The 25,225-nt window shown below is 43.7% G+C and overlaps 1 protein-coding gene across 1 annotated transcript; it reads right to left on the bottom strand.

Moving 5' to 3' along the window:
- Positions 1-714: 714 nt before the first annotated feature.
- Positions 715-25,101, bottom strand: espnla (espin like a). Its single transcript, XM_069704036.1, has 11 exons — positions 24,649-25,101; positions 23,148-23,338; positions 20,277-20,463; positions 20,012-20,194; positions 19,736-19,867; positions 13,250-13,411; positions 13,014-13,155; positions 12,719-12,891; positions 12,447-12,611; positions 3,151-4,106; positions 715-1,353 (listed from the first exon to the last, which is right to left on the bottom strand). The coding sequence occupies exons 1-11, from the start codon at positions 24,940-24,942 to the stop codon at positions 822-824; spliced, it is 3,117 nt and encodes a 1,038-aa protein (XP_069560137.1). The 5' UTR covers positions 24,943-25,101; the 3' UTR covers positions 715-821.
- Positions 25,102-25,225: the final 124 nt, after the last annotated feature.

Here is a 25,225-nt window from a genome sequence, read left to right as displayed (position 1 = left end):
CCAGCAGCGGAGATCATTGAAGGAGTACTGATCATTTTAAATGTGACAACAATGAATAATAATACTGCTGTGATAAGGCAGAATTGTTGTTCGTTCATATCGGGGTTCAAATTTGATTTAGGGGGCCTTTAATAAAAAAGAAAATTTTTTCATGAAGTGTAATATCAATGAAATAAATCATTAAAATATAATAACAATGAAATAACTGAGATCTGTGCAGTGATTTATTTTGTCATAATGTTAGTATTGTTTCTCTTACTGCCAGAATGCATTAGTAATATTCACCATGTTTCTTAGTTGGTTTTTTTTACCAAAGAGAATAAAAACTTTGAACCTCAAAACAGAGATGTTTACTCTCAGGAAACACACTTTAAGCACTCTCTTTCGTAATAGGGCTGGGTATGGTTCAAAATGTATTAATGTTGTTGACAATTTGATACCAGAGTTTTAATACCAGTACTAAAATAGCTCAATATTCTATTTAACTATAAATAACTCTCAGAATCGAATAACTATAAACTATACTCTTTCTAACGTGCTTTTAAAAAATTTAACAACAAAGATTAAACCTCTGAGATTTGCTGATGTTTAATTTGTAAACACAATAAAATAAAACAGCATAAAATTAACAAAATTATAATTCTCATCAGGCAATATCAGATCAGATGATAAGTAAACAAGGCTAAGACTTGTGGCTAAGCATTCTGTGTCAACTTCTGGTACTTGACAATGCTACGATTCACAGTTCAAAAAGATACCCAGCCCTAAAGTAATCTAACTACAAACCATAGAAAAATATATATAAAAAAAAAAAAAAGCAACTACTCAAAATCAAAAATCTCTGCCTCCTTCTCTTTCCAAAAAGCAAAACTTCTGTCGATGTATTTACAAATTTCATCATTGCTAAAACTGGAAATGTCGGTTCCACGGTTGAGCATCCCCTCATCGGGCGTAGGTGTCTGCACAATAACTTTAGGAACCTGTCTGCACTCCGGGAGGCTGTGCTTCACCACGTCCACAGGGCTTTCAGACGGACTCACCACGTTTCCAAAGAACTTTACTTTAATGTCCTCAAAGCCGTCCTTCCACTCGCGGTTCCCGGCCTCGATGTCCTGTATGACGGCCTTGTGAAAGTCCCTGACCATCTCCCAGGGGAAGCTGCCCACGTGATCGAACACTTCGAAACACAGCAGGTGCCTCATTTTGCGTTCATCCACGGGAAGCTCCAACTCCAGGATGTGAAAGTATCCCAACATGAAGAGGTCCAGGGTGAGGTTGTCATACTCTGCAGGGACGCCCTCCAGACGGGGTAAGAACTGCTCGGGGGAGTAGAGGGCCTTCTGCCTGTGGAGCCTGTGGACAACACTGCACAGTTATACAAGCTGCAGAAACACCAGGCTGCGGCAAAAAATTATTGTCATTATCTATGAATCAATAATGAAAACATGTCCATCAGGCCAAAGTGATGTCTTCAAAGGTTGTTTTTTTTTTTCTCGAACTAATGGTTAAAAACTCACAAATAGAGAGTTTACACTGAAATAAATGGAAATAAGGGCATGATATTTAAGATTTTTAGCCTCGCCACTGTGTCTGGGGATACAATGTCAGTGCAATGTTTTGTGTGGAGCTTCGTGATTCTCACAGTAATGTACCCAAACAACTTGACCTTCAACCGAGCCTAATTGATTTACATTTGGGGTTTTAAGGGAAATGTCTCAACATCTGAATTTAGGAAGAATTTAGGGTACACTTAATGTCTCTCTGAGAATTAATAGAAGTGATGTTTCTGATCCCTACACTTGTCTTCCAGTGCCACCATAAAGTCACAATTGCCCAAAAACCTGTAAAACTAGTGTTCATTAGCAGCATTCTAACACATTTAGCATTGTAAATATTTTACCTGCTAAACAACAGTATATTAGCATTATCATTGTGAGCATATTAGCATGCTGACATTAGCACTGCTGTGCCTCAGTACTGCCTCACAGTGCCGCAAGCATGGTTGCAGGTTATTGCTTTTTGAAAAATTACTTCGATAACAAAGCAATTATCAGAATTGCTAATTCATTTTCTCTGTTTGGTCTCTTCAAATAGTTTCAGCTAAATGTAGTGACTGAATTCAACACTTGTTTTGTAACTTGAATGCTGGATATTGAAATACATCTTTCATTTTAGTGAAGTAAGAAAATCCCAAATTCAGGAAACTTTTTTAAAAGCTGCATTTCTGTTTTTCCACTGGGGGGCTGAGTAAAGCTAACAGATACAAAAAAGAAAAAAAAAAGAAAAGAAAAAGATTTACTAGCTTGCAGAACTGATAGCATTAATTTGAAGTTGTATTTCTGGCCAGTGCCTCCATCTTATAATGTCCAATCATAACTAATTATAGCTCAACCAAAGCCATTAAAAATATTAAAACGGTATACGTCTTGCACAGTTGTAGCTATTCAATACCTCTGCTATTTATTGCTCGGCATGTCGTGTGTAGTTGTGGTTGATCAGAGCTTATTTGTTGAAAAAGGTGTTGATGAAAGAGGTGAGACTGAACAAAAGCACAAAATATTATTTAGCCCTAAAATCAAAACAATAAAAGAAGAAGTTGAGCGTGGTGGGGGAGCAGCAGAGTTGTGGCTCTTTGTGGGTCCTTCATGAGAAGGGACTCCTTTTACTTTACACATTGCAGTTTCCATTGATAATGTATAAATGTGATTTATGCAACTTATTATTTGGCTATCTATTAATATCCTCAGGTCATGTTTTTTTTTTTTTAATCAAATTTCATAAAGGGGTTGGTTATGGGCAAGAAAGACCTATTCAACATCAGCTCTAATTAATTAGTAGTTATGATCTCAGCAGTTCCAGCATAAACTTACAAAAGATCAAATATTATCACAAGCAAAAGCAAAAACTTTTGTAAAACTTTAGAACTCTCATGAAGGCAAAATAGACTTAAAGTGTGAAGAGTCTCAATCTGTACCTGAAGATTGGAACTTGTAATTTGTAATTTGACCAAATAACAGATCACCTTTCGGTGAACATTTGGCATCTAAACCTGTCAGAACTTGAGCAGTGCAGGTAAAGGGGACTCTGATGAACGCCTGGCATGAACACACTTTGTTTGACAGCGAGTTATAAAAAGACGTCGCGTCCTACCTGCGTATCTGTCTGGACGGCACGCTGGAGATCATGCTCCTCCAGTTTCCCAGCATCTTGTTGACGGCGCTCCTCTGCTTGAAGAAGTGTCCCAGGGAACTGTTCATCATGTTGGACTGGGCACTCTCCATGCCGCCTCGACCGTCAGAACCGGACTTGCCCGTCATCCCCAGGTTTCCGCCGCTCATCTTCCTCTCCACTGCGTCCTTGCTCTTCAGTGTCACGGTGTAGGCGGATTTCTTCCAGTGGCCTAAAAACAGAACGACAATGCGCTCCTTTCTGAGGCTGGTGGTCTCCAGAACATCGGCGACGTTTTCATTGTAGTCAATGCCGGAGTCACTGTTCTGGTCCGTTTCGGGGGCTGGACTCCACACTTTGAGCTGATTGTCTGAATTTGTGGCCTCGATCTGAGGGGAAGAACTTAACACGACAGCTTCCTCCGGCTCGTCTGACAAAGAGTTCTGTGTCTCAAAATTGGACTTCAGAGTCCTCACAGACACGCCGAACTGATGGATTTCATCCTCGATCCTGTCCCTGCGTCCCCTGGTGGAGGTCTGCCTGTCGGGCGTCTGAGAGAACACCGTGATCAGGTCGGTGTTGGGCATCTTGCAGTAGGGCTGGTCTGTCAGGTTGGTCATGAGCAGAGACATGCTCTTTACGATGCCCGAGATGCGGCCGCACCACACAGGTAGGGGAACCTGACTCGAGAAGTTTCTGAACTGCGTGTTGACGGTGATGTTGACGATGGGGGCCGGCAGGATGTGCCTGAGCTCCTCGGCCAGACGAGCCAGCTCCAGCTCGTAGCCCGCACAGTTCCTCTGCATGGAGACGTTGGCAATCTGCTGCTCCAGATAGATGAGATCATCCTCGGTCAGCAGCTCACCAGAGGGCCCCAGGATGGCATTGTGGGCTTGGGAGTACCTCCAGCTGACTTTGGCATATCTGTTCCCGTTTTCCTGTAAAAGAAGAGGCGAACAGCAGGCAGATAAACATGCAGCTTGTCATTTTAAAGTCTTTTTAACGTTTCAAATGGTCTTGGCGTGTGAGAAGAAGAGTAATGGTACAGTATAACTGCAATCCAGCCCTCATCCAAACCTCAGAAATATGACTTGACTCGTAATGTGTTATGTGTTCAGTGATTTGTTATGAGCAATTAAAAGTAAACGGTGACTGACTTTCCAAGTGCTTTTTAAAATTTTCAGTAATGCAGATTTAGAATAGCATTACAAAGTCAGACCACAATTTTTGTTTTTCTCATTATGGTCAGGTTAGACTCAATAACTATTTGTTTAGGAGAGGGTTTAATTTAAAGAAGACTGTACAACATAGAAGTGACTCTCCCACGGCGGCCACTACTGAGACAAGTACTTTCATCATTGATTATTGTGGCGATTATTTCTCGAACTGAACTTCTTCAACTGAGAATAGCAAAAAAAAAATCCTCCAAAAATCCTCCAGCACAATTTCCTAAAGCCAAAAGTTAAATATTTAGACTGCTTGGTTTTCAACAAACAGCCCAAAATTTTGTTACTTTGTCTTTGGAACCAGAAAATGTTTGATTGAATTTATCAGTTATCAATGAAATTAAATTTTCTGTCAGTCAACTTATTGATTAAATATATATACAGTGCATCCGGAAAGTAAACACAGCGCTTCACTGTTTCCACATTTTGTCATGTTATAGCCTTATTCCAAAATGTATTAAATAAAAAAAATGTCCTCAAAATTCTACACACAATACCCCACAATGATAACGTGAAAAAGGTTTTGGGGAAATCTATTAAAAAAAAAAAAAAAAAAAAAAAAAAAATCACATGTACATAAGTATTCAGTCCTTGCCATGACACTCAAAATTGAGCTCAGGTGCATCCTGTTTCCACTGATCATCCTTGAGATGTTTCTACAACTTGATTGGAGTCCACCTGGTAAATTCAGTTGATTGGACATGATTTGGAAAGACACACACTGTCTATATAAGGTCCCACAGTTGACAGTGCATGTCGGAGCACAAACCAAGCCATGAAGTCCAAAGAATTGTCTGTAGACCTCCGAGACAGGATTGTATCGAGGCACAGATCTGGGGAAGGGTACAGAAACATTTCTGCAGCATTGAAGGTCCCAATGAGCACAGTGGCCTCCATCATCTGTAAATGGAAGAAGTTTGGAACCACCAGGACTCTTCCTAGAGTCGGCCACCCGGCCAAACTGAGCGATCGGGGGAGAAGGGCCTTAGTCAGGGAGGTGACCAAGAACCCGATGGTCACTCTGACAGAGCTCCAACGTTGCTCTGTGAAGAGAGGAGAACCTTCCAGAAGGACAACCATCTCTGCAGCACTCCACCCAGCAGGCCTGTATGGTAGAGTGGCCAGACGGAAGCCACTCCTCAGTAAAAGGCACATGACAGCCCACCTGGAGTTTACCAAAAGGCACCTGAAGGACTGTCAGACCATGAGAAACTAAATTCTCTGGTCTGATGAAACAAAGATTGAACTCTTTGGCCTCAATGCCGAGCGTCATGTTTGGAGGAAACCAGGCACCGCTCATCACCTGGCCAATACCATCTCTACGGTGAAGCATGGTGGTGGCAGCATCATGCTGTGGGGATGTTTTTCAGCGGCAGGAACTGGAGACTAGTCAGGATGGAGGGAAAGATGAATACATACATGCATACATACACACTCACTCACTCGCTCACTCACTCACGCACTCATTAGCCACTTTATTAGGTACACCTTTTTCGACTGCTCATTAATGCAAATATCTAATCAGCCAATCACATGGCAGCAACTCAATGCATTTAGGCATGTAGACAAGGTCAAGACGACCTGCTGAAGTTCAAACCGAGCATCAGAATGGGGAAGAAAGGTGATTTAAGTGACTTTGAACGTTGCATGGTTGTTGGTGCCAGACGGGCTGGTCTGAGTATTTCACAAACTGCTGATCTACTGGGTTTTTCACGCACAACCATCTCTAGGTTTACAGAGAATATTACGAAAAAGAGAAAATATCCAGTGAGCGGCAGTTCTCTGGACCAATATGCCTCATTGATGCCAGAGGTCAGAGGAGAACGGCCAGACTGGTTCGAGATGATGAAGGCAACAGTACCTCAAATAAACTCTCGTTACAACGGAGTTATGCAGAAGACCGTCTCTGAACGCACAACACGTGGATGCTTGAAGCAGACGGGCTCCAGCAGCAGAAGACCACCGGGCGCCTCCTGTCAGCTAACAACAGGAAACTGAGGATACAATTCGCACGGGCTCACCAACATTGGACAATAGAAGACTGGAAAAACGTTGCCTGGTCTGATGAGTCTCGATTTCTGCTGCGACATTCAGATGGTCGGGTCAGAATTTGGCGTAAACAACATGAAAGCAAGGGTCCTGCCTTGTATCAGTGGTTCAGGCTGGTGGTGGAGGTGTAATGTGTGGGGGATATTTTCTTGCCACACTTAGTACCAATTGAGCATCGTTGAAACGCCACAGCCTACCTGAGTATTGTTGCTGACCGTGTCCATCCCTTTATGACCACAGTGGACCGTCTTCTGATGGATACTTCCAGCAGGATAACGTGCCATGTCACAAAGCTCCATTCAGCTCAAACTGGTTTCTTGAACATGACAATGAGTTCACTGGACTCCAACAGCCTCCACAGTCACCACATCCAATAGAAGCTTTGGGATGTGGTGGAACTGTTTCCAGCACCTTGTTGAATCTATGACACCAAGAATTAAGGCAGTTCTGAAGGCAAAAGGGGATCCAACCCGGTACTAGAAAGGTGTACCTAATAAAGTGGCCGGCTCTACCAGTCTGTTGTGGCCAGTGCATTTTACTTCGCTGTGGTCTGCTGGGGGAGCAGCATTGGAGCCGGTGACACCAACAGACTTAACAAACTGGTTAAGAAGGCCGGCTCCATCATCGGCTACAAACTGGACAGCCTGGAAAAGGTGGTGGAGAGGAGGACGCTGAACAAACTATTATCCATGTTGGATAATCCTGTCCACCCTCTCCACCACCTGCTGCAGGGACAGCGGAGCACTTTCTCCAAAAGATTCCTCCAGCTCCGCTGTCACAAGGACAGATACAGGAGATCATTCCTGCCGACCGCAATTAGACTGTATAATAACTCACCTCTGGCAAAATACATCACATAACAATAATACTGTTGACTGTGTTTCTTGGTTGTTTGTATATAATATATATACTGTACTGTATATACTGTGCATTTTATATTTTTACTGCTATTTTATTGCTTTTCTATTGTTCTATTATTATCTTATTGCTTCTGTATGTCCCCTTGGGGATTAATAAAGTAACTATCTAACCTAACCTATAGATTCAACTCCTTTTGCTTTAATGAGAGCAGCCTTTGAGTAGAATGAACTCCACACGTTGGTTCAAACCTGAAGACACATGTCATCCCAGCATCATCTGACAACGATCCAAAGAGCTTCTCGTGATGTCAGGAATATTTGGCTTTCTCAGTTTTCAAGTGCCCCATAAATGTACAGTGGGGTTGAGGTATACGAGTCCCTGACAGGCAGCTCTCGTTGGTTTACTTTGGTCTTCAAGTATTTCTTCTAATCTACAAACCAGAGGGGTTAGTATGTCCATAGACTAATAAAAAAGATTTATAAAAATGGACGTAGTCTCTGGGTCTGAAAAGTAAAGCCAATGTGGAAGTCCCTCAAAGTGCAATACCACTGACGACCACCAGTGGATTTTCCAACATCCATTGTCACATGCTGGTCTATCTCAGCCCACCCCAGGCGTATGTCCTTGTTTCCCCTCTTTAGAAGTGGTTTAGACACTAGTCCTCTGAGACAGCCTTCTTTCAACAGAACTTTAGCTGACTGGAGTCTTGTGGAGTCGGTTATGAAGTTAATGGTCCATCTCTCAGTGAACAAATCCTCATGTATTGATATTCTGATGGTGTGTTCATTTTTTGGTCTGTCTGCTTTGGATACAACTGGTCCAGTTTCCACAAAGTGTTTCAGAGCGCCATACACTGACGTGTGTGTGATTTATTTGAACAAGCCTCTGTTGAGTCGATCACATCCACCTCAGTGTCATCTGATCGCCGCTTTAATGGAAGGATACAATTAAAGTAAATAATGTTAACTCTTTTAAAATAAAACCTTTTTACAGGAGAGAAAAAAAGAGAAATAGTGCAGAATCTGAAATATTTCCTGAAACTTTCAGATTATTTCCAAGTTAACATGAAAATATGACAGATTTCTGATGCAGTCACAGACTTTTGGTACAAACTGTAACACTGCTGAGACTGTGAAATAGCATGGAGTGTGTTATTTTATTGATCATATCATATCATTAAAACACAAAACTAAGGAATTTCCAGTGCAGCTGTCCTGCAATGTAACCAATATGCAGCATAAACAATAATGATTAGCAAGTAGTTAATTTACTTTTTTTCACTTACCTAACTACATCATTTCTTTGTTTCATCTTAAAAACTTGATTAGGAACTTAACTTCAGCAACAGTCCTTTGCTTTCAGTACCAAACTATGAAGGACTTTCTTGGAAACATCCTTGCAACATACAGCCCAATGCCAGATCATTTTTAGGAAATGATGAGAAAGGATTCCAGGAAATTGGCTAGAAAATACAGGAGCGTTAGAGACCTCCTGTATTGAAAGTGGAAAAATGTGTCTTTATAGGACAATAGAACAAAAACATCACTGTGATTATACGTGTGAATGTTTCAGCTTGTTTCTATGATGTCCAGTTAAAAGCCTAATTGAAAAAGATGCACGTTTTCCTTTCTATCTGTAACTAGTTTTTTTTTTTTCTCTCTTTCTCTCGTGTGTTAAGTTAATGGTCCGTAATGGACCGTAATTTTTCCACGTTTCTGGATGGGGGCACTGTTATTGTTTACTCGCGTGATCAGCTGATCGCGCTGAGTCGGCCCCTACTGCTGCTGCCCGGAGCGAGGCCTGAGATCCCTGTTGAACTTCGGAGAAGACGGTGGGGTTGCAGAGCTGGAGCTAAGCTGAAGGCGGAAAGGAGGAAATACAAACCAGCGGTACCGGCGATCTTAATGGGGAACGTGAGGTCGTTGGCCAACAAGATGGACGAGCTCGGCGCGCTGGTAAAGACCCAGCGGGAATACCGGGATTGCAGCATCATGTGTTTCACCGAGACACGGCTGCACTCACATTTCCCGGACCACAGCGCGGCCGTACCGGCTTCAGGACTGTTCGGGCGGACGGAGACGTTGTTCGGAGCGGCAAGAAGAAAGGTGGAGGGATTGTAGTCTATGTGAACAAGAGGTGGTGCAATCCCGACCACGTGTGTGTGAAGGAACGTTTCTGTAGCCCAGACATTGAACTTCTAGCCGTGGGGATGCGCCCTTATTATTTGCCGAGGGAGTTCACGTCCGCCATTGTTATCGCTGTGTACGTTCCTCCATCAGCTGACGCAGAGGCAGCAGTGGACACCATCCACTCCACGGTGGCTAAACTGCAGACTAAGCATCCTGGTGCATTTTTGGCAGTTACTGGAGACTTTAACCAGTCTGGATAAAATACTGCCAACTTTGCACCAGTATGTGAACTGCCCCACACGGAACAATAAAACTCTGGACCTACTGTATGCTAATGCCATGGATGCATACAGTACTACTGCCCTTCCCCCCCTGGTAGATCAGACCACAACCTGGTCCTGCTGACTCCCAGGTATGTCCCCCTGGTGCAGAGGCAGCCTGTGACCACCAGGACTGTGAGGAGGTGGACACAGGAGGCTAAAGATGCCCTGCAGGACTGCTTTGAGTCCACGGACTGGAATGTGCTGTGTGGACCACATGGGGAGGACATCAACAGCATGACGGACTGTTTCACAGAATACATCAAATTCTGTGAACACTCCACCGTACCATCCAGGACTGTAAAATGCTTCCCCAACAACAAGCCGTGGATCACCAGTGACCTGAAAGTTCTTAATAAGAAGAAAGCAGCTTTCAGGTCTGGGGACAGGGAGGAGCTCAGGAGAGTGCAGCGCCACCTGAAGGAGAAGCTCAAGGAGTGCAAGGACTCCTACAGGAGGAAGTTGGAGGCCAAACTCCAGCAGAACAACGTGAGGGAGGTGTGGACCGGTATGAAGGAGATTACTGGGTTCAAGGGGAGAGAGAGACAACCAGGGGGAACCTGGAGAGGAACAACCAGGGGGAACCTGGAGAGGTCAAATGAACTAAACTGTTTCTTCAACAGGTTTAGTTCACCACCCTCATCTGTCTCCTCCACACCTCACGCCTCCCAAACACCTCTGCTGCCTCCCCCTCCCCCTCTGCGCCCCCTGGTGAACTGCATAGAGCCCTCAATCTCACAGGGCTCTTCCTCCATCGACCCCCCCACACCCTCACCACACACTCTCTGTGACGACTGGCCAGGTTAGGAGACAGCTGGAGAGACTCCACCAGCGCAAGGCTGCAGGACCTGACGGCATCAGCCCCGTGGTCCTGAAGACCTGCGCCGCCCAGCTGGCTGAGGTCCTACAACACCTCTTCAACCTGAGCCTGAAGCAGGAGGAGGTCCCGGTGCTGTGGAAGACGTCCTGCCTGGTTCCTGTCCCCAAGAAGACGACTCCATCTGGCCTCAACGACTACCGACCGGTTGCCCTCACATCTCATGTGATGAAGGTGCTGGAGAGGCTGGTCTTGGCCCACCTCAGGCCGCTGGTGAAATCTTCACTGGACCCTCTGCAATTTGCGTACCAGCCTCGTGTGGGAGTGGACGACGCCATCATCTACCTGCTGCAACGAGCTCAGTCTCACCTGGATGGAACCGGTGAATCTGTGAGAATCACTTTCTTTGATTTCTCCAGTGCATTCAACACCATCCAACCACTGCTGCTGAGTAAGAAGCTGCGGGTGGTGGGGGTGGACGCGCCCACCGTCTCCTGGATCAATGACTACCTGACAGGCAGACCACAGTTGGTCCGTCTGGGCAGTGTGCTGTCTGATACGGTGGTCAGTGGTACTGGAGCTCCTCAGGGAACTGTTCTGTCTCCCTTTCTGTTCACCTTATACACAACTGACTTCCAGTACAACTCAGAGTCCTGCCATCTGCAGAAGTTCTCTGATGACTCTGCAGTGGTCGGATGTATAAGGGATGGACGGGAGGATGAGTACAGGGCAGTAGTGGAGGACTTTGTGGAGTGGGCGGGTAGAAATCACCTGCTCCTGAACGTGGCCAAGACCAGAGAGATGGTGGTCGACTTCAGGAGGAAGGCGACGGCTCCACAACCGCTGAGAGTTCTGGGAGGGGAGGTGGACATGGTTGAGGAGTACAAGTACCTGGGTGTGTCCATCGACAACAGACTGAACTGGAAGACCAACATCAACGCTGTCTACAAGAAGGGGATGAGTCGACTCTTTTTCTTGAGGAAACTTCGATCCTTCAATGTGTGCAGCGAGATGTTGGAGATGTTCTACCAGTCTGTTGTGGCCAGTGCATTGTACTTCGCTGGGGTCTGCTGGGGGAGCAGCATTGGAGCCGGTGACACCAACAGACTTAACAAACTGGTTAAGAAGGCCGGCTCCATCATTGGCTGCAAACTGGACAGCCTGGAAAAGGTGGTGGAGAGGAGGACGCTGAACAAACTATTATCCATGTTGGATAATCCTGTCCACCCTCTCCACCACCTGCTGCAGGGACAGCGGAGCACTTTCTCCAAAAGATTCCTCCAGCTCCGCTGTCACAAGGACAGATACAGGAGATCATTCCTGCCCACTGCAATAAGACTGTACAATAACTCACCTCTGGCAAAATACATCACAATACAATAACACTGTTGACTGTGTTTCTTGGTTTGTTTGTATATAATATATATAGATATATACTGTACTGTATATATATATGTTGACTGTGTTTCTTGGTTTGTTGTATATAATATATATAGATATATAATGTACTGTATATACTGTGCATTTTATATTTTATATTTATATTGTTTACTGCTATTTACTGCTATTTTATTTTATTGCTTTTCTATTATTATATTATTCTATTCTATTCTATTATTTTATTCTATTATTTCTATTATTATCTTATTGCTCCTGTATGTATGCTGCTGTAGCGAAAAAATTTCCCCTCGGGGATTAATAAAGTAAATACCTACCTACCTACCTACCTAGTGCTCTTAAAAGTCCCATTAACCTCTAAACAATCATTTCGGTTCTGTTATCCAATCCAATGTGTACATTGTCTTGTAAACTCAGCAGATTCATACTGGATGTTTAAGACATGTTATATTCTGTTTAACCCTTAGAACGGCGTTACCTTTCTCCTCTGATCCTCTTCATCCAGCAGCCTGGCCTGCAGCTGCCTCACCATGACCTGCCTCTTCCACTCGGCTATGGGGCGGCCTCTCTCATCATGGGTGGGCACCAGATAGTCAATGTCTGACAGGTTGGCCTCCTCAGAAGGTAGGACCACCATCTTGTTCTACAGAGAACACGCAGCGGTAGTCTCCAGTTATCAGCATGTTATCTAAAAGGAGGAAGCGCCTACGAAGGCAGGATATATATTACAAGAAAAATAAGGGTACTTACTGCTTGTCCAGTGAAAGCCCCAGATATTCCCGACTGTTTCAGAGATTTAATGGACTTCATGTCGCCCAGGAGTTTTCTTTCAGCCAGGAGGTTCGCATCAGGCAGCATCGTCTTATCAGTGGAGGCAGTTATCTCACTCCCTGCAGCCTTGGGTTGATTGAAACCTTTAATAACTGCAACACAAATCAGACGAGCTCTCCATTTCTATCAATCCAATTCAGATTAATAAACATTAACAACTCAACTTTGAGCAATGACCATTAAAACATTCGTGCCAAAGAAATGTTTCTCTCACCAGATGTGCCGATCTGAACCTGCTTGATTCTGCAGACAGCGGTCCTGTCCGGATGAGCAGGGGTGGATGGAGCTGAAGGTAAAGGCGGTGTCGGAGGAGGCGTAGGGTATCTGGCCTGCGGGGACTCCTCACTCTCAGGTTGCTCATTAGGGCAAAAAGCGGAAAACGGTTGCCTGAAGTTATAAGAAACAGTGAAAGGACCGTAAAACCTCTTCTAGCCTAAATTTGGCGTTTACCTTTAAACTATCCATGTGTGCGTTCTTGCTGTGACCGTCCATGCGTGTGTCACTCAGGCTCCTGTAGTAGTCCTCCCTGTTGCGCTGCAGAGACACAGCCGGCCTCACCTTCACTTCCTCTGGAGCGGTTACCTCCTCTATGGGCTTGTCTGCACAGGGGGTCTACAAATATTTCACAACACCAACTGTCAGACATGGAGGTCTCAGGCCCTTCACATGTGAGGAGAGCTGCCTTCACTGAAGACAGACGTCGCAAAAACACCACAATTTCTTCCATTTGCAAAACATCAAATTTTCACTCCAAGAGGCTCCGTGTTCAGGAAATTCTTTCAGGCGTACACTGATCTTTAACGAGAAGACCGTGAAGGAAGAAGAGCTGTTTCCTACTCCTGTCATTTAAATCGAGTCTCATCAGACTTCTCTCTTCACCTCACCTGAACTGCTGCTGGAAGGAAGCTCACATTTTCCAGCATGACACTGCAGCACATGTGGATACCTGTTGTCCCTCCGTAGAACATCACGGACTCGACAGCACAAAGGCTTTTCCTACTCTCTTTCATTCTTGTGTTTCCCCAGAACACATCATTTAACAAACAGGGTTTGGAGTCGAAAGTTCGGTACCGTGGCGAATGAGTCAACACCACAGACACAGATTTATCTTTACTATTTACATTAAGAAAACTTTTTCTTGTGTTTTTCTTGGGGATTTTTTTCTGGTAATTGCAGTGTGAATAGTACCGGGTATCATTAAGAGTGAATTTATTTTATCCCTGCTTTGTAATCTTTGAACTCAGTTGTGTGAAGTGCATCAAATCCATCACAAAGAGGATGCATTTTTTTCTGCCTTAGTTCACTCAGCAGTCAAAAACTTACATTTATGACAATGTTTTGAGATTTTATTTCACATTTTCATGAAGTTCCTTAAAAAACAAAACAAAAACAAAAAACATATTTTGACCTAAAAATCCTTATTTGTCTTTTAATTCATTGTCAAAAACACAACATTTGTCACTCAATAGTATTTGAGGTAAATGTGAAAGCAAGCATGTATTCAGGTCTGCAGACGGACAGCTCATTGTAGAAGACATCAGGTTTCAGAAGAGTTAAAAAGGAAATAAAAAAAAATAAAAAGGTAGAAATGAACAGTGTATCACACAACGAAATATTTAATACTCGTTTGGATAGTTCTCTCAGGTCAATATGGCATCTTTTCTCAGCAAATGTGTCTAAAATGTCAAGAATATTTGGGTAAAAATGGAGGAAAAAGCTCTGTTTTTTTTGGTAGAATATCAACAATAATATTAGGCTGCTAATTGTTTAAATTAGAAGGAAAATAAAATGAATGATTAGGCTAAAGAAAATGAGTTAAAATGTGTAGACTGAGGTTAACACGTTAAAACATTCTGAAGCCTGAAGACAGGAACGACGAAAGGAGCAAACACATGGTCGAACCAGCAGCAGCATTTCACACCGCTCTAGGGAGGATGTATGGAAACATTTAGGCTCCCTTTAATGAACCTGCATTGTCTTAATGCACTCCATACAGAATGCATATCAAATTCAGCTCTCCAAGGACATTATTAGTAACCAAAACATCAAAGGCGGGCCTAATGTGCTGCTGCATGCTGTTGTGCTTTATGTCCACGAGGTGGTCCGTGCCATTTCCTCTCACTTTGATGTCGAGCAACACGAAATATGCTGTGACACTGCTCGGGCGGGGAGATAAACTTCCCAGAAGTTGTGCAATCCATAAATAGATAAACAACACGAAGGAGGGGGGGAAAAAAAAGGGGGAAGGGAGCCTGATTCCTTTGTGACCCTTCTCGTAACAGTTCAATGTCCTAAAAGCTACCATGAACCTCCTGTGTGTGTGTGTGTGTGTGTGTGTGTGTGTGTGTGTGTGTGTGTGTGTGTGTGTGTGTGTGTGTGTGTGTGTGTGGTGTGTGTTTAATTAGACGCATTGGCCAGAGAGCATTTGGTTTTCATCAGCACCCCCCCCCCATCCCAATTGCCACGCAGATACAGATAGCCTAACCCTGTTTCTGGCCTGGATCCACTCTCCCTCTGTCGAAGACCACAAAGACCCCGATCACTGCAGATTAGGAGCCAAGAGTTAAGAAACAGCTACTCAGCGCTGCCTCGTTGTCAGACATGCTGCACCAGTAATCTGCGCTCCCTGCGGGTCGAGCCATGAGAGGGTTGAAGTATTTTAGAGCGCCATGTGTATTTAAGAAACATGTCTTGTAATTCTGCGCTCTGGAATCAATCATCAAAACAACCTGCTTCCACGTGAAATATTCACGTTCCGGTAATAAATTGCAACACGGAATGTATACAGCGGGTGTACATTATACACAGAGCACTGTAGCGTAAATACATGTCCACTCACATGGCAGTAAAGTTTCCTGCATGGAGGTAAATGCTTTGTGTGGCTAATACACACGGTTTCTGCCAATAGTAACAGAATATTTTTCATGCATCTGCAGCAGCTAAGCAAAATGGATCTATATGTAGAAACAGTGCGAGGTTAAAAAAAAAAAAAAGAAAAGAAAAAAAAAAGGGGGGGGGGGTGCATGTCCAATTTGCAAAAATCAACAATGACAAAATAAAGGAAGGTCATGGGACTGAAGTATTAGTCATGTCTGACCGTAAGAGGCTATAACTGATCAGAAAATAGGTAGGACGCTGCCAAACGCGGCTGCCAGCTCGGGCCTCTTGAACAGAAAGTACAAAACTTTCCTTTCATTCTACAAAAATAATTACTCAGCCTGTCCAGTCACTCACTGCAGTTCAGAGAAAAAATAAAGCCATAAAACACACACCAAAAAGCCCCAATAACAGTGTGATCAATAGAGCCGGAGAGAACTCACTAACCTTCACCTTGTCCGGCTCTCCCCGCGCGCGCCCGTGGGACTCCTCTCTGTCCTGTGACACCGCTCGAGCACCGACTCGTGCAGCCGCAGGGAACCGGGGCGACCGCTCCCGCGCTGGGGATGTGACGCTATCTAAAGATCACCGACCACTTGTTTGACACCATCATCTGCATCCTCTTGCCAGTGGCCAAGGGCCGCCGGGCAATAAACAATAAACTGATCGGAGAATGGCGTTAATAATTAAGGGAACGGATAGGATGGCCCGGTAATGTCACTAATGCAACGACAAACCAACGGTCGCGCTGCTGCGCTGAGGGAGGTATCAGCGGAAGAGTTGTCAAAGCAGCTGGAAAACAAGACATTGTATACACGCGCGCGTCCAGGTGAGTTTTTCCACCTGGGAGTAAATGAATGGAAGTTTACGTTGTTGTTGTTGTTGTTTTTTTCTCAAGTCATCCACCAGAAATGATTAGTAAAATGTGACAGTGGAAACACAATGTGACACCGTGAGCGGAACAGACAGCTTGGGCTGTTAGTGTGGAAAAGCTGGCAACAACATGCGTTAAGCTGGGACAAACTGTGGCTCCAGTGTTCAGGATTCAAGACGCAAATCAGAAAATAAAACTCCTTAATACATATTACATTTGTTTAATTATTGATTCATCTGTTGCTTTTTTTTTTTTGTTAGTGTATCTTTCGGGTTTAAAACATGTCAGTGAGATATTGAATCTTGCGTTGACAGCAGAAGTAGTTGTGCTGGCATAAAATGTAAATGTACACAGTGAAGCATACACAATAAGTTGTCAGTATATTAGGTACACCTGGCTAAAGGTAACTATAACAGTCTTGCAATAAATCCAACCTTCATGAAGGTTACAATGTTCAGCTTTTTGTAAATGTCGTAGAGAAAGGATCGCATGGTCATTTTGGATGCTGCAGTTTTTGATACCGATGAATTGTGTTGTTATGTCCTGTGGTTTATATCAGTGAATGTGATGGAAAACCTTTATTTTCTGTGACCAGTGAGTGTGAAGACCTTCCCCTGAAACTGGCAGAAATGGATCAACTTCACTGTAAGAACGGAGGACTCATATCTGAATCTGAATAAATCCAAGGATCATGTTATCAGAAGTTTAGTAAATCAAGAAATGTATACCCCCACTTGTGGGTCACATGTTTCGTTGATGTCTTTTTTCCTATTCTTTTATAAAAGGTAAAAAAAAAATGCTGTAAATATAGAGAAAAAAAATGCAAATCACAATTTCCCAGAGTTCAAATCGACATATTCCAAACATTGGTTTTAGTTTTACACTCATTAAAAAAAACTAAAAAAGAATCAGCAAATATTCACATCTGTAACCAGTTACGTTTTGGTATTTTAGATTTTTTTTTTTTTTTTTTTTTTTTAAAGGACTCATCAATAAAGCCCTTCAGCTGTTATCAGATTTCAACACAATGACATCTTTTGAAACTGAATATATAAAGACAGTATTTGATATAGATTTCATAATGCTGTAAAATATCTCCCAGTCTGCCACAAACATGCAACTGTGACGCAACCAGACTTTGTAATTCAGACTCACACTGATGTGAGAGAGGAGGGAGAGTTTGATAAGAGTCATATCTTTGGATCCTTTTATTTCTGATTACATGAAGAACACAATAAATTCATTAGATTCTCATCAGTGATAATGGAAATTAATTATCTTAATTGGCACAAATGCAAAAGGTTGTTTAGCATTTCCGGAAACTTCAGACGGTGCTCTAAAAAGCACAGTAGCGTAATGAATGGGAACGTCAGTGTGTTTCTTCTAAAAAAAATACCTACAGTCTCAAACTAGTTATCTCTGCCCTGATCGCTGTGAAACATGTGTGAAACGTGTGTGAAGTAAACCTCCCTCACGCCACACACACTGTTTATTTGATTGCAGCTGTTCCTGAGATGCGAGTTGAGCGAAGGGCGGTTGACAGCGCTGAACGAGTCTGACCTCGTTACGAAGGATCCAAATGAGCCGAGAGGCCAAATACGCAGCTCTATCGGGCCAACGTCCCGATCCATTCAGGTCGCTGCTCGGAAATTAGATGATCTGACTGACACCTAAGAAGCGATGCAACCCGCGATCTGCGCAGCACCTTACAAACATGAAAGCACCACCAGAAATGTAATTAAGGCACGTCTACTTGTACGGATCGTCTCTGACACTGGCTTTTCACAGGCTCTTCCACAAATATGATGAGGGTTCAAATCATGTATCTGTTATTACAGGTTCTTTATCAGATGACCTCTTTGTTCACATCAAGCCTCAGTTTGTGTATCAACCCATGCATCGCCAAGAAACACGATACACCCTCCTGTCTGCTATCCAGAGGTGACAATCATAGCACTTCCAAGACCCTGGAAAAAAAACAAACATGACCACAATCAAACGTGTGTTTGAAGCCGGTGACATCCTGCTCTCCAGGTCCGCCGAGGGATAGAGTTGCCGGTTCCAGGCATCAGAATGGTGAAAACGCTGAAACTTAAGCCTGTGGATCCCATAACGGGCTCAGCCCCTGGGCCCTCCACCTGAGCCGCTGGAGAGGGGTAACTGATAGGCCCTTAGCTGGCGGCGGCTCCGGCTGCGTCCGACGCCGCAGCGGCCCCTGCGCTAATTAGCTCCCCATTGTTGATGGGAGGATTATTTCTGAAGGGGAGCTCGGCAGCCACGCCTCGCTGCTTCCCTATCATCATCCTCTTCATGTATGAGTGCTGCTCTTCACCCCTGACTTATTCATGGCTTCTATTGGCCGACAGCTTTGGTTACTCTGTGTGCATCCTCGTGTCGTCTGCGGCGACGGGTGCGCGAGAGAAGCGTGACGAGGAGGAACAGGTAGAGGCTGCAGGTGAACCGCTCGAGAGGCTTTAAGGTTCAACAAGTGTGCTGACAGAGTGGGCCCCATAGCCTCTTCCACTTAACCCCAATATTTCCTATCTAAATTCAACTCCACAACCACCTGATTTCAGCGTCTGTATCAACAGTAATCCGTTTACACCTAATTATTATGTAGCTTTCTGAAACCAGATATCATGTATCAGAGCAGGCCGAGTTCAACGTGGGCCGCTTTTCCTGCCTTCACCCCTGACTTGAAGAGGCAACACCGGCACAAACAAGGTGTTAACACTAAAATATTCATCAATCCCATTACTGAGTGCCGTGCTTTCCACACAAAACAAAAGGGCTAATCTCAGAGAGTCCTCCGTGGCAAACTGAGAACGTACAATCTCCTCCGCCTCTCACACCATCATCCTCCTGTAATGCCTTATTAAACACAAGAGCCTTCATCTTCCACTTTCTTAGACCTCTTAAACACAACACAATCAGGCTGAGTGGAAAAGAAGAGCTCCGGAGAACGACAGGCTTGACCTGAGTGAAATACATGTAACAAATTAACAAAATGATTCATCGCGGATTCCGAGATCTTCCAGATGTTTTTTGCCGCTGACCGCGCGCACCACGCTCCAGCTTTGATTTCCATGCCAAGGCGAACAGCTGGGCAGTGACACAATGAGAGGATGCAGAGCAGGGAGAGACGTGCAAAACAAAATATACTGGAGGTGAGAAAGAGAGCTTACAGTTTTCTCCATGGCACGGAGGTATCTGGCACATTCATAGTGTCCGTTGTACTCTGCCAAGTCTGCTGCTGTGAAACCGTCAATGTCTGGATGTGAAGGGTCCGCTTGATTGGCCAACAGGATTTTACAGCACTGAGTGATCAAATAGGACAGTATAAGTGGACAAGGACACATTATGTGTAAAACAGTGTTTTATGAACACAGTTAAGATTATTTAGATAATAATGACATTAAAAAAGCAAATGAAAACAAGATAAATAAAGAAGTAATCCCAACCTCCATCTCTCCAATCTCTGCAGCATCATGAAGTGGGGTCCCACCCCAGTAATCCTTGATGACCTTTGAACCCATGTGAAGCAGCTTCTCCAAGATGCAATAGTGCCCCCTGCTGGCAGCAAAGTGTAGAGCAGTCGCTCCGTCTCTGTCCTGGCAGGACAAGCTGGCCTCAGTGCAGCTCACCTGGTTGGAGTTCACTCGGTAAAGATCAAAGAAAACAACAGATGCAGGAATCACTTGCGTGTGTTTCTGCGTCTGGACTGACCAGCCACGCCACCACGGCCTGGTGGCCCATGTGAGCAGCGGCGTGCAGGCAGGTCATGCCATCGTGGGCCCTCAGGTGGATGTCGGCCCCACAGTCCTTCACCAGGTGCTCCGCAACGTGCAGGTGTCCTTCCTGGCAGGCCAGGTATAAGGGGGTGGCACCCATCGCTGTCTGGTGGTTCACACACCTGTGCTCACACACACATCAACGACAGGGTTGCAAGACGTTCAGTTACAACTATCAACCGTTAAAAAAAGCGTAACAACATGCCGTCAGTTGGGGATGATTCAATAATGAAAAACAAATACAAAAGATATATTAGAGCTAGAGTGAATTAGAGCTACAATGAGTTAATGAAATGATTAATCAGTTAGTTGATTGATAAAATATGCTATAAGGGGCTTATGAGTAGCTTGATAAATGAACAAACCTGAGACCTCACGGGATAGAGTATGATATAAGTGCAGAACATTTACCATTTTGTTTTTTTAGACAAAAGTGCAAAATGTCACCTCTGCTTGTTTTTATTTATAAAAGGCAACTTTCACAATTTATTAATATTTTATAGACAAAATCTTTTAAAGCTAAACTGAGGAAATAATCAGCAAAGTGCAGGCTGCCATAGTTAAAAGTGTTACTTACTTTGAGGAGAAATTCATGTTGACACCCTTTTTTGTATTTAAAAAAAAAAAGATTATTTGGTCAAATGATAAAACAAAAGGAGTAGTCAGTGAATATCAACCAGAAAGTAATAATAATAAAACAAAACATTTAGCACAACCCATCTATAGGTACATACCACACTGATATGGACCTCTCTGTGGGTCTCTGGGAATACTCAACAAATTACCCCATCTTTACATTTAAAGTGATGAATAAGCTCAAATCCATATTCATATTTTTACTGTCTCATATGGATGACGTTGTGGAGATTTTTTTTTCCCTTTATCTATCTTCTTTTTCGTTGTTGAACCAAAGATCCAAACGGTTTTGATCTTTGATTCATCAACAGAAATGCTGCATTTACACTGATGTACATACAGCACTAATACAGCCGCAGGGCTGACACGTGATCGACAGCATCTACGTATGTATTATTCACAGAGTTACAGATGGTCACGTGATGGTCTGAAGCCATCACTCATCATGCTCCCTCATGTAACAGGGAGATGAAGCAGGAAGAGACACGTCTCTATTAACTTCTTACTAAGAGTCACTGTCTCAGGTTTAAGACATGGACGAGGGATGACGTTCACTGGTGGTGGTGTTGCATAATGCAACACATTCTTTAGGTTTATTTAGAGTCTCAAAATAACTGTAAATGTGATATCAGGCTAAAATATACTAAATGTGAGACCTTTTTTATTTATTTATGAAGGATCATAATTTCCAATGTGAAATGAGTTTGTCTAAATGCCTTCTCTGTTTCCTCATATCCACAAAGTCCTGTTTCCCAGTATTATCATGTGTCACCTTTACTGTGGTGAAGCCTTTTTTTTGTTGTGCTTGTGCTGCGAGTCAGATCATGTGCTTCATCTGTGTATGATTAGATCCTCTAAGCCTGTAATTGTGAACCAGGTGTATATGTAACCCTGAGGGTACCGTGGATAGATTATTATGCGGCTCAGCTAATATAGAAACAAAGCTTATGGCATGATTTAAAGTAATATACCACGTATTTGTGATTCGGAAACATATATAATCTAATAATGCTGGCCTTCAATGTATACATCTATTTAACAGGTAAGCAGCCAGCTAACAGGCTAACTGCACAATACACCAACCAGCTCCTGCCAACTGCAGTCAGTTGTGATACACTGAAACCACAGGTTGCAGTAGTGTGTGTGTAAACAAGATAGCAAGTAGAGAAGTTAAATGTTTGAACTAAAAGAGATGGACAAACACTTGGAATACTGAGTTAGAAAAAGCTGGCAGATAAATGGTTGAAGTAGATAAATCTGTGGAGCAGAATTCTGTAACTCCAGGTGGAAGTTTGTACCAGATTTTTCAAACTACATCAAATGAAAACTGCTGGAACAACTACTCATGAGACGTGCTACTGTAAATTGTTAAATCTGTTATACTCATGGTTGTGGATAAATTTGGATTAATACAATACATAATACATAACAGTAACCCCAGCAGGTGACAGCCTCCAGTGACAGCTTCCAGTCAGGTGAGACTGATAAAGGTCACTGCTGTTTTGAAGGTGGCAGGTTTTAGTTTTCCCCTCAAATATTAACCAGTTTTAACGCGTCCTGCCGACAGATCTACTGTAAACTCTTCAGCATAGTAAACGGAACATCTCTAAAATTCAGGTGTAACTATTCTGAGGAAAATTTGGAAAACAATTAAGCTTATTTTTTTCAACACTATATCAAAGAATGAGACTTCTAGTTTAGTAGATCTGTGGCCGATTAAAATCTCATGAGTTGTGCCAAAAACCAAAGTATTGAAGAAAACAGAATTTGCCCTCATGATGGAACGGGAGGAGAAGTCACGGAGATAAAAAAAAAAAAAAAAAAAAAAAAAGTAGTTAGAGTTGATTGTCTCGGGACCTCGTGAATATTTGGTGTAAATTTCGTGACAATCCATCTGATAGTTGTGAAGATATTTCACTGTGAACAACAAATGTCAACCTCATGTTGACTACATCATATGGTGTTGACTTGCTTGGCTAGAGGAAGTCAGGATGTCACCCAAGTCAGAGGAATTCATCGTCCTGGCACCATGAACGTTTTTCATAGCAATCTATCAGATAGTTGTTCAAATATCTCTGACCCAAGTCGACTGGCAGGGCGTCAGAGCCTACTGCCACCGTGGCTGAGATATGAGGGACGTACACCGGTGAAACACAGGCAGTGAACTCACCCAGGCGCCTCCTGGATGAGCAGTTTCAAACAATTGAGGTCCCCGTTGGCGGCAGCGTAGTGAGAGGGTACAGCTCCGCAGTTTGTCTCCACCTTGGCCATTCCTCCAACAGACAGCAGCCACTTGATGACGTCCACACAACCGAACCGAGCTGCGAGGTGCAGAGCTGTGGCGCCGGCTGCATCTCTGTCCTGGAAACATGAACACAGAGACGCGAGGGAGATGGAGACAAACCGAACTCCACTCCTGTAAGGGATCACTCCTATCAGCTCATTCATACAATAAATAAGGTGAAAGATAAAACAAAGCTACAGTAGAGATTCTGCACCACCAATCAGGACATTCTCTTAATGAACTCTGCGGAGTCAGTCATCACAGTTTGTCATTTTGAGGGATGCAGGTAGATTTTCTCTGCACTTCATAGCTTAGTTCAAGTGAGAGCTCCCCTCAAGCATCTGGACATGATTACACTTGCAACATAGTACTGATGGATACCAAGCTAGTCAACACCATATGATGCAATCAGCGGGTGCTCGTACAGGAAAGGTACAGTACAGTACCTTTTACAACTGCAGTGATCAGTCAGAGAGCCGTCTTAAGCCATTGGCAGAGTTCAGACTCACACACAGCAAAGTCAGCAGTGGTGGAATAAGTACTCAGATCCTTTGTGATCAGTGATCTCTGACTGATCACTGCAGTTCATACTCAAGTAGAAGTATTAATATCATATATTGTAATACATAAAGTACTCCAATACAAGTAAAAGTCCAGAATTGCAAATGTAAAAGTATGTAAGTGTAAACAGAACATTTTAAGAACATCCCTTGTGAGTTTTACTCATGCATTTATGTGTTTACAGCGTGTTATGGTTGTAGTTAGTTCAGATGGAGCTAATTTAAAACTATTTTATGTCAGACTGTTACTTATTACTTTCCTACTGGTTTCATCTGCTGATAATTTTCTCATTTAATTGGTTTGACTGAACATTTGGCTTGTAAAACGTTTCAAAAATGATTAAAAACAGATTAAAATAAATCAAGTGAAAAGCTGCAAAGCCTCAGATTTGAGAAGTTGGAAACATGAAATGTTTGACATGTCAATATGAAAAATGGTTTATTACTTTAATAGTTCATTGTTTATTCAAATGGTTTAATTCTGTCAACAGGATTATCAGTTAATCAACTATCTATTTCACCTCTATTTGTACATATTGTTAGCTACAGCAAGAAAGCATCGTATTTCCTAAACTTTTCATCTACATTGTGTGACCAAAATCATAACGAAAGCTGCCAGATTAGCAATAGTGGAGTGTCAGTGCAGTATAAGTACCTCCGATTTGTACTTGTGCAGAGTACTTGGGTAAATGTACTGAATTACTTTGGAATACTGAGTCTGTATTGCCAGGAAAGTTGCACACGTGGCATCTCTCCAAGGTATTTGAGCTGTCGGGTAGGTTTCTCTCTCTCTCCATGTACAGATTGCTCTCGGTGGATAAACTTACCTCGATGCTGCAGCCTCCTTGAACCACGAGCCACTGCAGCTCCCGGATGTTGCCAGTCGCTGCGGCATCATGTGCCGGTGTGGCACTGTTGGAGGCCCGGGGATCAGCTGCCAGACCCAGCTCGCCCACCAGGTACCGCAGACAGTCCAGGCGTCCACACCTGGCCGCGTGATGCACCGGGCCGGCACCTTGACCATCCCTGATGGCTGGAGAGAGGTGGCCGGAAGATGCTAGATCCCTCAGGGTCGCGAGATCCCCCGCGCGAGCCGCCTGCATGGCCCGGTGAAGCACCATCCCTGGCTGCTATCAGTGGGGTAATGGCACACACAAAGCCAGCTCCCTGGAGCTCTTTGCATCCCTGCAGGTTACCATCACGCTCTCACATGCACAAACTCAAATACAATAACAAAAAAAAAAAACACAAAAAAAACCCCAACCCCAACACCCTCATGCACTCGCTGCCTCCTCCCGGGCCAGGAAAGCGACACCTGAGCATCAGCCAGCTGGCCAGCATGGCTGCCGGGGAGAGAGGAGGGGGTCAGAGCCGGCGAGATAGAAAGGTAATGAAAGACGGGTG

This window comes from Brachyistius frenatus, unplaced genomic scaffold (genome assembly GCF_029030835.1).
Source record: "Brachyistius frenatus isolate BFR_SWC_R1_liver_20210118 unplaced genomic scaffold, ASM2903083v1 Contig_49, whole genome shotgun sequence".
Lineage (NCBI taxonomy): Eukaryota > Metazoa > Chordata > Actinopteri > Embiotocidae > Brachyistius > Brachyistius frenatus.
This window is presented reverse-complemented; position numbering and strand designations above follow the sequence as displayed.